Genomic DNA, 15849 nt, shown 5'->3' with positions numbered 1-15849 from the left:
AAAGATAAGAGATTATGCAAGTTTCAGAATGCAAAGACATTGAAGGCAGTCTGCATTGCCAAACGTTAATCCATAATAAGTTTGTGAATAAAAATAACAAACAAAAATAACACATAATAGTTAGTTTGAGAAGTGAAAAGTTCTAATGTTTCAGACAGATATTGTTCAACTTTAGCATTAAATATAATATACCTACAGTCAATAAGATGATCTTACCTCATCTACCATTATAGTTGAGATGGATCGTCCAATTTCATAGACTTTCCCTTGACTTCCAGGTGGTCCCAAACAGAAAAAAACAAACCGAGTTGGAAGTGGCACTTCAGCCATGTCCATTAACCTTGGATGCTGGAGTCTGATGAAAGCAGTCACTTGATATTTAAGACTTTCTACTTCACCAACCAAAATATTTGCCACTTCTGCTCCAGTAGGTATCTTCTTCATAAATTGTTCATTCAGCTAAAAAATAAACAAAATATACCTTAGCTCACTAGGATATTCACAACTATGCACACACACATATATATATTCAAAAAAGGATAAAAATATTTTACAAGAATTTTATCAGGAAGCTAGTGTGTAAAAAAATTCATAAGGGAAATTTCTATTCCCAAGAATATAATTATTTGTTTATATTTATATAAGGGCATTGTGGCATTATTCTGTAGTAATGCCCTTATATAAATATATATATATATATATATATATATATATATATATATATATATATATATATATATATATATGGGTTTATTCATATTCTTACAACATGCTACTGTTGTTTCAGCACAAAGCAAATGTTTTTAGCTGCAATTAGAGATAACTTCTCTAATGAAGCTTAATGAACATTTACTTTGCAGAAAGAACAGTGACCATATTGTAAGAAGGTAAAATCAACCCATTTATGAAACACAACACTTGGTCTTCAACACTGAATTTTTTTATAACTGAGTACTAATGCAATTATCAGATACATTGAAAGAAAAAGAGAGGAGATAATTATTAGGTAATTTTAAGATAAATTTAATGTAGTTAGATCTCTTTTTGTAATTATTTACATTTGACGGATATTTGTCCTCTTCTTGTTTGTTAACATAACATTTCGGCTGATGCACCCTCCAGCCTTCATTAGGTGTCTTGGGGAAATTTTGAACCTTAAATATAGAACTGTACTTTTTGTAATGCCTATGTAAAGTAAACAAATGTTAATAAAGCTTTTTTTATTAAGGAGATTGCCTGTGAAACCATAGGTGATTGATCACTTGCTAAAGAAGCAGTGCTCCTTACATATGAAGCGAATTTCATATCAATTGCCGTTTAAATCAGTCACAAACTGGTACTTATCAGAAATAGCTAGACTAGGCAGCGAGCTGGCAGAAACGTTAGCATGCTGGGCGAAATGCTTAGCAGTATTTCGTCTGCCGCTACGTTCCGAGTTCAAATTCCACCGAGGTCGACTTTGCCTTTCATCCTTTCGGGGTCGATAAATTAAGTACCAGTTACACACTGGGGTCGATGTAATCGGCTTAATCCCTTTGTCTGTCCTTGTTTGTCCCCTCTATGTTTAGCCCCTTGTGGGCAATAAAGAAATAAGAAATAACTAGACTAATTTGCATATTATGCATTAGTTGGTATTGTGATTAAATATTTAGATATTTATTTACACAGAAAAATAGTATAAAAACAACATTAGCAGAAACAACATTTACTGTACGTTATACAGTGCAATACAGGAGTTTCTATAAAGTCACTCAGCCTACAACAAATATAACATACTGCTAACACTATGGTATACACTAGTTGTTTCTTTCTTTCTTTTTTTGTTAGCTTTATGGTTTAGCGACCCTATTTTCCTTAGTTTGAAGCTTAAATTTCGGACACAGGATTCCTTTGTCTCTTCACTTCAGATAGCAAATTACAGTGCCAGCTATGATGAAATAATTGCCAGCCATGCCAAATTCTGACCAGCTTAACAGTAACACAGCAATATCAGTATCTATTAATGGGACAGCTCAATGACAGAAACAACAAATAGTGGAATCCCTATCTCTCCTCAGAAAATGAAAAAATAAACATCATAATCAGAAGATTTAAAGCTTTAATTCTTATTTTCCTATCAAAACAGAATATGCCCCAGACAGTTTTTTCATATTCCATTAATTCCTCCTAGCAACAGAACAGTTTATTTCTTTTTTTTCTCACTCTACCACCCAGCAACAAGTATTTTCTTCTATTTGCTTTCTGTCACATGAGAATTTATGTATTTAGTTTTGGTCTGGTCAGGGTGGAATGGAAGCGAATTTTTAGAAGGCATAATTTTCCCTACAGTCAACTGGTGTTTCACACTGAACTGGTTATGACACTTAATGTACCTTGGCTCTGGTATGCCTTAAATACCCAGGAGGGGTGCAGTGTAAACAGTAGCAAAAAATGTAGTAACAGAGAGGTATCATGAGTCATGATATGGATGCAGTTCAGTCCCTTTAGAAAGTAGGAATCAAGGGCCAAAACATTTGCACGGGAGAGACTTCACAGAGGACTTTCTGTTGTTCAGGTCTTCTTAAGGGTCTCGTACTACCTACCTCACACACACACACACCACCACCACCACAACCACCATCACCACCACACCGCACGCACATTGGCATGAATAACGACACAATACACGTAACAACTAAGATATGCAGCAGAACAATGTCAGCCGTTTTTTGAAACCTCAAGTCAAATACCACGATCCTTGCTTGGTGTTCATTTCGTGGTGACACGAAAGTAAACCATACAAAACACTAATATTATCGTTCATTTCACGTTTCTCCAGTCCAACTTGTATGAAAGCAAAAATGTAGCATTACATAATACAATCCTAATCCCAAGTAGAACAAACAATTGTAGCACGAGCCAACGAAGGAACTCTCCGAATGTTCAATCGATGTATAAGAAATAGCAGCCAAATTTTCCCCTAATTATACCTACTACCAGGGGCAGACTGAGAGTATAACGGGCCTTCAGGCATAACTGTTTACCAAGCCCCTTTGAATGTGTGTTTTAGTAGAGTTAACAAGTAGAGTGGAGGCGCAATGGCCCAGTGGTTAGGACAGCGGACTCGCGGTCATAGGATCGCAGTTTCGATTCCCAGACGAGGCGTTGTGAGTGTTTATTGAGTGAAAATACCTAAAGGGGATGGATGGTGGCGAACTCTGCTGTACTCTTCCACCACAACTTTCCCTCACTGTTACTTCCTGTTTCTGTTGTGCCTGTAATTCAAAGGGTCAGCCTTGTAACATTGTGTTACGCTGAATATCCCCGAGAACTACGTTAAGGGTACACGTGTCTGTGGAGTGCTCAGCAACACTTGTATGTTAATTTTACGAGCAGTCTGTTCCGTTGATCGGATCAACTTGAATCTTCGATGTCGTAAGCGACGGAGTGCCAACAACAACAACAACATGTAGTGCGGGGGTCCGATTGACTGACGGCTCAGTCCACCCCTGCCAACTACCTTAAAAAAAGAAGGAAGGACACATAACTTAGTCGAAGAGACATTACGCTTGAGAAAACAAAATAAAAACAAGACGCGATGACCAGGATTAATACATCCCTGTTCATACGTCTGTCTGCTTGATCAGGGATGACCTGGTGTTAAACATCAACAACTGCAACTCTAATAACAACACTGATATTTATTAGTTTTAAATTAGGTTACTTTCTTTTTATTTCAACTGGTAAACTATTAGCTGTTTCATTGTAGCCGCGATTTATTATGCCAGCTGTACGATTAATTAAAGACTGGAATGCATGCTAAATAAATAAGTGTAAAATGATAAAATATCTGAATGTGTACAGTGCTGACATTATTTCATAAACTGCTTTCCCCATTGACCCCGAAAGAAAATTTCACGAAGTTCGAAAACTTCACTCCACGCCTTTAGAAACAATGTCAATAATGATGAAGACGACGACGATGATGATGATGGCAGTGGTGGCGGTGGTGGTAGTTTTGATAGTGATGATGATTACGGTGATGTGATTATGAAGATGCGTTGAGTAAGCATATTCTCTCGCTCTCTCTCTCTCTCTCTCTCTTTGTATCACTCACTTACTCACACACTCTCTTTCTCTTTCTTTGTATCATTCACTTTCTCCTATGCTTGCATTTGTGTCTGTGTGAGAGAGACAGAGAGGAAGACGTGGAATATGCAAGTTAGGTTAATGTATCATCACGTGATGTATATGTATCATCATCATCATCATCATCATTTGACGTCCGTTTTCCATGCTGGCATCGGTTGGACGGATATATCAAAGCCTGAAATTCAGGGGTAAGGGGCTTGTCGATTATATAGATCACCCCCACCCCCAGTGCTCGATTAGCAGTTATTTCTTCAACCTCTTAAGTATGAAAGATAAAGTCAACCCTAGGTGGAATTTGAAATCAGAACATGCCGCTAAGCGTTTTGTCCGGCGTGCGAACGATTCTGTCAGCTCGTCGCCTTAATGTCGAGTTATAATAGAAATCTTTTTACTTTAAACTAAAGAATTATTCAACACCTTGTGCTGAGTGCAAATTTATTATTCTTTAAAAAGAATAGAATTGACAGTGACTTCGAAGCTTCAACCAACTAAGCCATCATTCTATGCCATCTCCACGTCTCTTCTTAATTTATTGTTAGTGTACACAGCTGTGAGACTGTAGCAAGTATATGTTCACAATTTGTTTAGGCTTAAATAGGTTCATAACGGCGTGTACGCTTGTTTTCTGCGAGTGATCACATGACCGGTTCACACATTGACAAATCCGTTCGTGCCAATTGAATGCTTTAAGCTAGTCAATCAGATCACTTGCCAGACCAGCCACGCGCGCCAATTTTAAGTCTCTTCGCTGGGAGCCTACCGCCAGCTATATAACGGAACCTTTCCAGCTATTTCTTTAGTGAGGTGGGTTTGCTCGATCATGTTCGGATATTCGGCAGAGAGCAAGTTTATTTCGCAGGCAGCCTCAACTATCCTTAGACGCGTACGTTTATTCCTGTCCACCAGCAGAAATTATGTTTCGTATTTGTTTTCCTATTCTATATCGCTGACATCATCATTATATACCATCTGCATGTTAAACCATTGTGTATATTTTCTTGGTTGTTCCTTCAAGATGTATCTCAGCAGCTTTGCGTGTTAATGCTCTTTAACAGATTGAATAAATCACAGATTTTTGTTTCTTCCTTTATCTACACACATTGGAGCTCAAATCAACTTTATTCTTCAACGCAACTCTCACTGTTAAAAGACTAACATGGTCTCACCTTTCTGAAATTGTTGTTACATAGAGTTAACTATTTGAATATGAGCCATAATTTTCTGCTCTTTTGCTCGCTAAGATACCAACTACCTTCTTAGCTTGTTTGTTCATTTGTTTCACCTTTATTAAATAACCAGGATATCCCTATGGAATTTTGTTATACCTTCGTCCGCCATCTTAGCTTCTGAAAGTAAGATTAGGTCCCAATTTAGCATTTTTAACTTTTGTAGCAGATAACTGATATTACGTCAAAGACAACAAAGTGATTCGAAGAGACACACCCCAAAACACAGCTCTTAAGGCAGATTCCTGTTATCCATATAACGAATAACTTCCTACATTCTAAGCCAGGATTCGAAAGCAAATCTGCATTTTTTAACCAGTTTCTTTCTAACAGTTCTCGGCTTTTGCACTAGGAAACTTATGAGTGTCAACTGCTGACTTGTAACTTTTCGAGTGAAACTTAGGTCAAGGCCGAAAGGAGAAAAGAAATTTTTTTATCTAGCCTGATCATAGTTAGTGAGGAAAAATATAAATACAGAACCCATAGTACCTAACCGAAGAGCATCTCTTTTACTCCCTTCACTTATGATTAATTATCGAGCGACTGCACAACTCTCACCATCTCTATTTGTCTAAATTTTCTTACTCTTTCTCTCTCATTTTTCCATCTGTTCTAGCAATCAACAAAAGATGAACAACCTACAGAATAGATAACAGTATAACCACAACTCGAAAAAATTGTATCTTACATAGTAACGATGAAAATAAAAACCCATTTCAGATAATATTTTACTTCTCATTTATTTGCTGCATACAAATAGTTACAATTTCGGTGACACCGACATGCAAACATGTGCGCAAAATTCATTACAGTTTTGGTGACTTCCAACTTAAGAACTGCATACCTTCTCAGTCAAATGCTGCACAAATCGTTACATCCGCTATCTTCAGTTTATAGGTTTAGACATTGTCTCATAGTACGAAGCTCATTACATATGCAGACGAAATCAATTTGCACTGCCTATATAGACCATGCAAACACTACTGTTCAAGCTATTCAACCATATCTACAATCGTTATATAGTTAGAGACGAGGGAACAACCTCACACACAAAACATGTAATTTTAATATACCTGAATTGATTGATAAGAACTTCACAGTTGTATCCCTTAAGACATCATCCTAACATATAATGTCTTAATGTTTAATTCATTTCAATTGCATTTTTCAATTAAACAGACAGCAATAACACTATACTCACAAAAACTTATCCCATAATACTGGGTTTTAAACTTGACATAAACCTACTGGCGATCTTTAATATTTTCTTTGTTTCATTCTAACAATTCTTAGGAATGATATGCCCTCTCTCTTCAAGGTGTGACCTGTGTTTTAGGAATGTTTCCATTATTACTATTACTATTAAGGCGACGAGCTGGCAGAATCGTTAGCAAGCCGGGTGAAATGCTTAGTGGTATTTCGTCTGTCCTTATGTTCTGAGTTCAAATTCCATCGAAATCGATAAAATGAATACCCATTGAGAGATCTTTTCCTTTTGGCCGGCACATAGAAAAAATAATTTTTTGTAACTAAACACTTTCAAATTTCGTATACTGGTAGAATGTGTCATTTACTCTTGGCGTTTGAAAGGGATGCTAAAAACAACAACAGTGACGAATGAAGGTGACAATGACAAGAATGACACTACCTTTAGCGAAGATGCTGACTCTGGAAGTCCACCATTCATCATTTCAATATTTGGGCTACTGTTGATTCCTTTTAGTAAAGAGTCTGGTTTCGTTGGGGCCAAGGTTGAATGACTCGAACCCTCTACGATAAAATAAAAGCAAAATTATTGTTTACAGGTACAAATACATCAATCTACTTTCAACTAGCTAATATTTTTTTTTTTTTTTGTAATGCTTTTGGTTCATCATGTTTCCGCTGCTAAGTCGTTGAACAAATAACAGATATCTTTTAATTAATGACCGATATTTTGTCCTCCAAGCATTGTCTTTACTTGTAACATTACAAATGTTGGTCACAAATAAAATACAACATAAATAGAAACAAAAAAGTAAATGGTAATATGAAGAACAATAATTCTTTGATGTTTGGTATAATGGCAAGTACACATGTTGAAAGATTATATTTTAATTCTAGAGAACTTTTGGAATAAGAAAATTGCATATAAAAAGAAAAAATGCTATAAACCAGAAGCTAGTTTATCTCTGATGTTACTCCAAATCTTTAGTGAGTTCAATGCACAAAAGTGTAATCACATGCAATTTTTTTTTTCTATAAAAGGTTTGAATAATTCTGCTAAATATTTGAATGCATGAAATCGCGAAAATAGTGATTTCTAATATTGGCACTAAGCAGCAATTTGGGGGAAGGGAGTAAGTCGATTACATCAATCCGAGTGCCCAACTAGTACTTATTTTATCGACCAAAAAAGGATGAAAGGCAAAATCGACCTCGGTGGAATTTGAACTCAGAACGTAAAGACAGACGAAATGCCACTAAGCATTTTGCCCAACGTGCTAACGATTCTGCCAGCTCGCTGCCTTGATGATTTCTAATATTGGTTCAAAGCCAACTATTTCGGGTGTAGTCGATTAAATCAACTTTAGTACTTGACTTGGAACAAACATTGCTTTCTCCTAAAATAATGAATTACAAAATTTATGTAACACAGTGTATTAGATCGTTTATTATGTTACTGTGTGGAGGCGCAATGGCCCAGTGGTTAGGGCAGCGGACTCGCGGTCATAGGATCGCGGTTTCGATTCCCAAACCGGGTGTTGTGAGTGTTTATTGAGCAAAAACACCTAAAGCACCACGAGGCTCCGGCAGGGGATGGTGGCGGACCTTGCTGTACTCTTTCACCACAACTTTCTCTCCATCTTTCTTCCTGTTTCTGTTATACCTGTATTTCAAAGGGTCAGCCTTGTCACACTGGTAAAACGCCAGAAAGTCATAGACAGGCGAGACGACTCGCCCCTGATCCCATTCAGGAGTGATGGCTATCGATATTTCGCTATTTTTGTGGCTTATCAATATGTATGTAGTTTACACACACACATATTAAAGGGAAATAGATATGTATATGAACAAAGTCGCAGGTGTGACTGTGTGGTTCAAAAGTCCTTTATCTGAATGTGAGATATATTGGCGGATTGAACAAGTATGTTTTGTGACGTCGCGTTGACCAATGCCCTCTGAGTGAAATGTGGCAGATGGCAGTTGTACAAAAGCCTGTCTTGTGTATGCGTTTGCATACGTGTGTGTTTGTGTGTGTGCGTGACTGCACGCGTGCGTGTAAGTCTCTTTTACGTTTAAACTGACTAAAGAAACCGATCTTCTTGTTGCACCTCTTTATGTTAAAACTGTACCTTAGAGTTTCGATAACTAAAGATTGAAAAATGAGTCATAAGTACTGAAGTCGATATAATAGGCTAAAATCTTTCAAAACGGGATCTCAAAAACGGCCGCAGTCACATGATTGAAATTAGAAAAAAGCGCAAAAGAATAAAAGATTACATACTGAAATTTCCTGAGAATTGACGTCCAATTTCTGAAAACGTTCTTTTTACGGTTTTTCGGAATCTCTGGTCATCATTAGCGGGAATAACGCTCTTCTTGCGTTTAGTGTGCTGATGGACGTGTGGTCGGACGACGGTTGATCGTATTGTATCTCGCATACACTCTTCAAGGAGTTTACAGTTTATTAGGTTGTCCAGGAGGAGATCTGTAAGACCAAATTAATATATGCATATTAAATAGACGATAAACAGACATCGCGGGAGAACAATCAATAAATGCCAACATCACTTTCGATACCAGGTTACTAATTGTTCAATGAGATACGTATTAGGCTAGAAGAATAATCATATATACATATGCGTGGACAACAGTGTGTCCTAATCACATTTTATCACTAGGGAGTAAGAGCCACGTCTGTGACCATTTTCAGGGCCTCAGAGACAGGTGGGAGACAAGGCGTACAGAAATATAAGTTATTCAAGTTTTCATAGTCTCTTGACCAACTGAAAGTGGCAGCCAGATCTCCCTCAAATAACATTCTACTGCCTTATGAAGGACTCCAATGAATAAGGCTGTCTTAGATATTGCCGAGAAAGAAGAAAAAATACTAAAGGTCATACCCTTCATCGTATCTGCTTGATCAAAGATGATCTGGGGCTAAGCAACTACAATAAGAGCAGGAATAACAGGTGTAGAGAAGGAAATTGAATATAATTGTTGCTATAGAAAAACATGTCCAATTGTCAAACTGCAACAGATATGAAATAAGTACCTGTCGCAGTGTGCACATTAGTCCTAAGTTAGGTGGATACATAGTATGGGATATCTGGAAGTTGTATATAGTCATCCAGTGGACAAAGTGTGTACCATAGGTCTGCTCATTCAAAGCTGACTTGAGTTACACAACAAAAACAACAACCGATTTTCGTGCAACCACGTGCGCAGCACCTAAAGCAAGAGTCTTCGACTGTAGCTCTGGACTGACCAACACCTTGGGTATGTGTTTAAGTGTGTGAGTGTCCGTGTATATGTATATGCTTGTATTTGTGTTTGTCCACCCCACCGCTTAGCGTCCCAGCAACTTAGCGGTTCGGCAAATTAACCGATAGAATAAGTATCAAACTTAAAAAAACTAAGTATTCAGGTTGATTTGTTTGACTAAACCTGCGAAAGATGCTCTAGCATGGCCGCACTTCAGTGGCAGAAAAAAGTAAAGATTTTATTATTGTCTTGATGATTTATAACTCACTATTTCTTCTTGACATAAAATATGAGACATACTTCTGCTTGACTCATAAATCTGAATTAATGACATTTTTCTACTGACAAAGTCAGAGCCGACAAGAGAGCCTCTACGCACCCGTTCAACCTACTAGAAATAACTGTCAAATTTCCTTGATATCGCACTAAACCATTTTAAAGAAAGGAAAGAGACACTGAAACATGTACCCCAGACAAAAGAAAAAAAACAAAACATAACGGTTACAGTTGGAAATTTTTTGACCGTAACAATAGCAACCACAACAACAACAACAAATATCTTGGCCTAAACCCACCGTCCTTGCCATCAATTATTAGAATAATGATAGTTAAATCCAGTCGATGTTTATGCAAATGAAATTTTTGTGCAAAATATAAAGTAATATAAATAATAAACAAAATCGAGCACACATACACAAGGTGTGTGTGTTGTTAGATCGTCTGGCGGCTGCGGTTTTTAGGCGTAAGAGAATATATTCTCGATATCCTTGGTATAAAACACCTGAAAGTAAGTCATAAACAAGCGAGACAAATTACATCAAATCCCATTTTTTTTCGGAGCGACAGACATCGATGTTTTGTCATCATTTTGACTTAACAAAATGACGAAACATTGATGTCTGTCGCTCCGAGAAAAAGAGACTTGATGTAAGTTGTCTCGCTTGTCTATGACTTACTTTCAGGTGTTTTACACCAAGGGCATTGAGAATATATCCTTTCACGCCTAAAAACCGCGACCGCCCGACGAACTAACAACACACACCTTCTGTGTGTTCAATTTTGTTTATATACCACGAGCTGCTTCTAATTCATATTTAATATAAATAATAATAGTCTCTGATTTAGACACAAAACCAGCAGTTTTAAGGAGGAAGGAGAAGTCGATTACATCAACCCCCGGAAGTATGAAAGGCCAAGTTGACCTCAACGGAATTTTAACGCAGAATACGAGTCGGAAGAAATAGCACCACGTGGCATTTTGTCCGACGTGCCAACGATTCTGTTAGCTCGCCGCCTGTCGATCTTGAGATGGCGTGTCTGAGATTACATTGTACAGTGTGTTCTTAGATTGTTTTGAAAGATGTAATTTGAATGTAATTTGAGGGAGATTTGGCAGATATTTCAAGCAAGTTGAGCGATCACATGGGAAAATAATAAAAAGCTACAAAGCGTACTAATCACCTTCATATCTTTTATGGGTCGTTTCAGTCACTGGACTGGGGACATGCTGGTGCATCGCCTTGAAGGGTTTGGTTGTCAATAACACATTCTATTGGTCTCTTACGCCGGACCACTAAGTTATGTGGACGTAAACAAACCACCACTGGTTGACAGGGAGTGGAGAAGACACACACACTGCGTATGCATGAATTTGTTTTACATGAAATTGAAGGATTATTCAATAGATTTGGTAGAGTACAATTTATTCTTTAACAATACAGTATTGACAGTGACTACGAAGTTTCGGCCAATTAAGCATAGTTGGCCGAAACTTCGGAGTCACTAGTGTGTGTGTGCTGGTGTTGATTCATTCAACTAAAAGTTATTCAAGACTGGACCCTAGCATGGCCACAGTCTAATGAATGAAACAAGTGAGAGATAAAAGGTAAAAGATATGACGGGCTACCACAGTTTCCGTTTACTAAATCCACTTAAAAGGTATTAGTTGGTCCAGAGCTACAGTAAAAGACTCTTATCCAAGGGGCCGGGTACTGGGACTGAACCAGAAACCGCATGGTTGTAAATAGGAAGGTCTCAGGAAAACTGTTTTTGGATACATGATGGTGAAGAGATCTTAATAGACGGGTTCATGGCCATCGAGTGTTATTTAGGAGGCGTGGTTATCTCATGTTGAAAGTTGTCTCAAAACTTCCTTTAAAGACTAGAAGCAGCTGACATTTAAAGCTGAATCACGAAACAGTTTAGTAGATATTTAATATTTTTCACCTTTCATCAGTACACATAGCAGTCGGATAACATAACAAAACATTAATACGGCCTGGATTTAAAAAAGCATGCTTTCGAGCCGTGCGGTCTTCAGTTCAGTCTCACTGCGAGCCCGCTCCAGGACGACTAAAGCCTTCTGAGTGGATTTGGTTGATGGAAATTGAAAGCAGTCAGATGTTATATATATATATATGTATATATATATATATATATATATATATATATACATATATATATATATAATACAAAGAATATGTATGCATGTATACCCACATATATGTACAAACTTACATCTACATGTGTATATAGATGCATATCAGGGTACAGGACGTTAGAAAAATGAACTACAGACAACAGAACGAACACATAGGAAAACAGATAGCCACTTGGGATTAATCCTTCGTCATATAATGTGTGTGTGTATCTTTGTGTTTGTATTTGTCATCCACCACTGCTTGGCAACCAGTGCTAGTTTGTTTACGTCCCTGTAACCTAGCGGTCTGGCAAAAGAGTTCAATAGAATAAGTACCAGGCTTTAAAAATAAGCACTGGGGCCAAGGCAGTGCCCCAGCATGGCTACAGTTCAAAGATTGAAACAAGTAAAACATAAAAGACACACACGCGCGCACACAAGCTGCTAAGAATTAGACTTATAGATAGACGGGAATAATATAGTCTTCAGTAAGCATCAATATACGCGTGCACAAATACACTTATAAATTCCAGTGTATGCACTACTCGTACATTGTTCGATTATAAAAGGCAAGCAACTCTAATGTCCATCTTAGGCCAGTAGCACTAGAACATACACGAGTGAAGTTGTTTAAACATCTTAATCATACGCGTTACCAATTCATATAATTCTCATAAACGTTATTAGACTATTAGCTACTCAAAGCTTTACGTTTACCGACCACTTCAATGAACTGACGATGTCGCTCGACATGCTGGCAACAGTAGCCAAATATCTCTCTCAAAAAATGCCTTATCCTCTTAAATAGAAAAATGATACATTACATAATGTAATCCTAAAAAAGGCGCGATGGTCTTTCCAGTTGTTCAATCAGGACAAACCCAGGGCCAGACAATTACAACAATAACTACTAATAGTTTGTTTGTTGGCACTCCGTCGCTTACGACGTCGAGGGTTCCAGTCGATCCGATCAACGGAACAGCCTGTTCGTGAAATTAACGTGCAAGTGGCTGAGCAATCCACAGACACGTGTACCCTTAACGTAGTTCTCGGGGATATTCAGCGTGACACAGTGACAAGGCTGACCCTTTGTATTACAGGCACAACAGAAACAGGAAGTAAGAGTGAGAGAAAGTTGTGGTGAAAGTGTACAGCAGAGTTCGCCACCATCCCCTGCCGGAGCCTCGTGGAGCTTTTAGGTGTTTTCGCTCAATAAACACTCACAACGCCCGGTCTGGGAATCGAAACCGCGAGTCCGCTGTCCTAACCACTGGACCATTGCGCCTCCACACTGTGCCAGATTTAGGCATAGGCTAAACAAACTACAGTTTAGAACCTCACAATCAGCAGGGTCCTCAGAATAATTGAAAAGCATATGCGTTTTTAACTTCTGTGAGATTTTTGTGTGTAACTTTTGAATAAAAATCTCCATGCTTTTATATAGCTCGGAATTTCATGTCTAAATCCAGGACTACCACAAGCACATCAGCTAAGGTTTTTCTTTCATACAGTCGAAATTTGACTGTTATTTGTGGCAGGTAGAACGACAACCAAGGGAAAAGTTTCTTTGGTAGTTTGCTCAAGCAGACGTTTCTTGTTTGTGTGTGAGATGAAATATTTTGTAACTACTAGTGCACGTGTCTAAATTTTGGATGAAATTTGTCCTAAACATTTAATGCGCGAATAGGTATGTCTTTATTAAAACGTGTCTATAAGATTTAAATATTTCAGTACTCTTCTAATGTTTGATTCATGCTGCATAACTCTAGAACAGGAGTTCTTAAACTGGGGTACGCATACCGACAGGAGTACGTTAGGGAAATTATGCCGATACACGTGAGTTGTAAAATCACTTGAATTTTGGAAGCAATCATAACCAACTACTTTTCAGTGATGTAACCCTCGGTCGGAGGTGGGTGGGGAGACGAAGTTGCTAAATATGTTGTTTGGGTGCCTTGGCTTTCATAATTATAATTAGTGATAAATTATACATGGTTCGTTTCATGGCATTCAATCATTTTACGATATATTCTCCACAAGGAATATGTCAACATTGCTGAACATGACGAATGGGGGCACTCTAGAAGTATGTTTCTTCCGCTTTATTATGAAAGACTACGCCATTTATGAAAGACTATTTCACTGACGTCTGAATAACACTTTGCCTGTCCTACTTATCACACGTAATACACAAGATATATTTCCCTTGCGTCCATGCATCATACATGATACACATCCCCAATTTGTTTCAACCACCAGAGTAACTGAGTACTTATGAAAGAACATATGAAACAAGAGATAACTAAAAGTCTGAAAACAGCATTGGCGTTTAAGACAAATTTATGAAAATACTTTGGACAGGCAAAAGATTAGATTGTCCATGCACTACTATAACGATGGTTAGTTTATATCTTACTAGATCATATCTGAACATGTTACGACTATTGTATGAAATAGAAATGCATTAATGAATTCCTCTATGTGGAAGATTAGAGTTTGTATGCTTTAGTATTACCGATTTCCATTAATGACGTCAGTTAAATGCAAGTATCCGTAACACAACAATGGTTCGTAGTTGTGTTATGGATATTTACTTGGGTGTGTCTCTTTTCTAAGCATCAGAAGGTGTTATGTATATTAAGATATTGACAAGTTAATTAATGATAATTAACAATATACACAAAGAGACATCATATTTTACTACAATGCAAACTGCTGGGTAATTACTGGTAACAATGTAGTTACAATAACTGTTAAAACTTGTTTCATAATCATGAGGATTTCAATGTTGAGGGCGAGAGATCGAATCTTTAATTAGGTTGTCGTCAGGATTATGTTGTCTTAGGACATAATATAAATGTAATCAACAGTTTTGTGAAAAACTTTCTTAATTTAAGCAAATATATTGTCTTAACGAATTAGGGGTATTTAAGTGGTTGCTCGATCTGCGAGAAATAGCAACAAATTTTCCAAAACCAAACCCTTACCGTTTTAAACAACGAAGGACAGTCTAGTATAGTATTAGATGCTTTACAGAAGTACGATGGTCGTGCTTGGAATGCCTTTGATCCTTAGTCTACTCAATCAATTTTTTGACCCGAGGGTAAATAACAGCAACATATTCTTAATTGGAAAATCCTGTTGGATTATTTTTAATTACTGAGAAAACTAGTTTCTGTTTGTATACAGTTATGTTGTCCTGACAGAAAAAACAGTTATTGTTGCAAGTGTTGATGATGGCTAGACCCAGATTAGCCTAAACAAATAGATTTATGATCAAAGGCGTTCGTGACTATCCCGTTAATTTTCTATATTTTTACTTTTTTTTTTCTTAAGCACTGCATTACCGTATGTATCCTTCCTTCTTTTAAGCGAAAGGGTAAATTTGAGGAAAATTTGGTTACTATTTCTCGCAGGTCAAGTGCCCACGAAGAGGTTCTTTCCTTGGCTTGATACTCTACTACTGAGCTATATCTCAGATGGCAAAACAGTTTCTTTTGTTACCTTTAGCTTTCGTTTTTCTATACTGTCTGCCATCTTTCTACTTTCTATGTTTATAAAGCAGCGAAATCATATCCCGCTTTTTATTAATTTAAAGTGCAAAAA

General features: G+C 37.4%; 1 protein-coding gene across 2 annotated transcripts in view; it reads right to left on the bottom strand.

Moving 5' to 3' along the window:
• Positions 1-15849, bottom strand: part of LOC106879538 (electroneutral sodium bicarbonate exchanger 1) — a 161630-nt gene that overhangs the window by 49857 nt on the left and 95924 nt on the right. The window contains exons 1-4 of one of the 2 annotated variants that reach the window (XM_089350789.1): positions 10519-10753; positions 8845-9048; positions 7006-7127; positions 217-459 (exon numbers count right to left, since the gene is read on the bottom strand). In XM_089350789.1, the coding sequence (XP_089206915.1) occupies positions 217-459; positions 7006-7127; positions 8845-9001 (522 nt within the window). In that variant the 5' untranslated portion in view covers positions 9002-9048; positions 10519-10753. Of the gene's footprint in view, positions 1-216; positions 460-7005; positions 7128-8844; positions 9049-10518; positions 10754-15849 lie in introns of those variants that run through there. The other variant, XM_089350788.1, reaches the window with a different exon arrangement.

The sequence above is a fragment of the Octopus bimaculoides genome, chromosome 4 (assembly GCF_046866305.1).
Source record: "Octopus bimaculoides isolate indiv1 chromosome 4, ASM4686630v1, whole genome shotgun sequence".
Taxonomy (NCBI): domain Eukaryota; kingdom Metazoa; phylum Mollusca; class Cephalopoda; order Octopoda; family Octopodidae; genus Octopus; species Octopus bimaculoides.
Note: the sequence above shows the minus strand (reverse complement) of the source record. Positions and strands in the feature narration are given on the sequence as shown.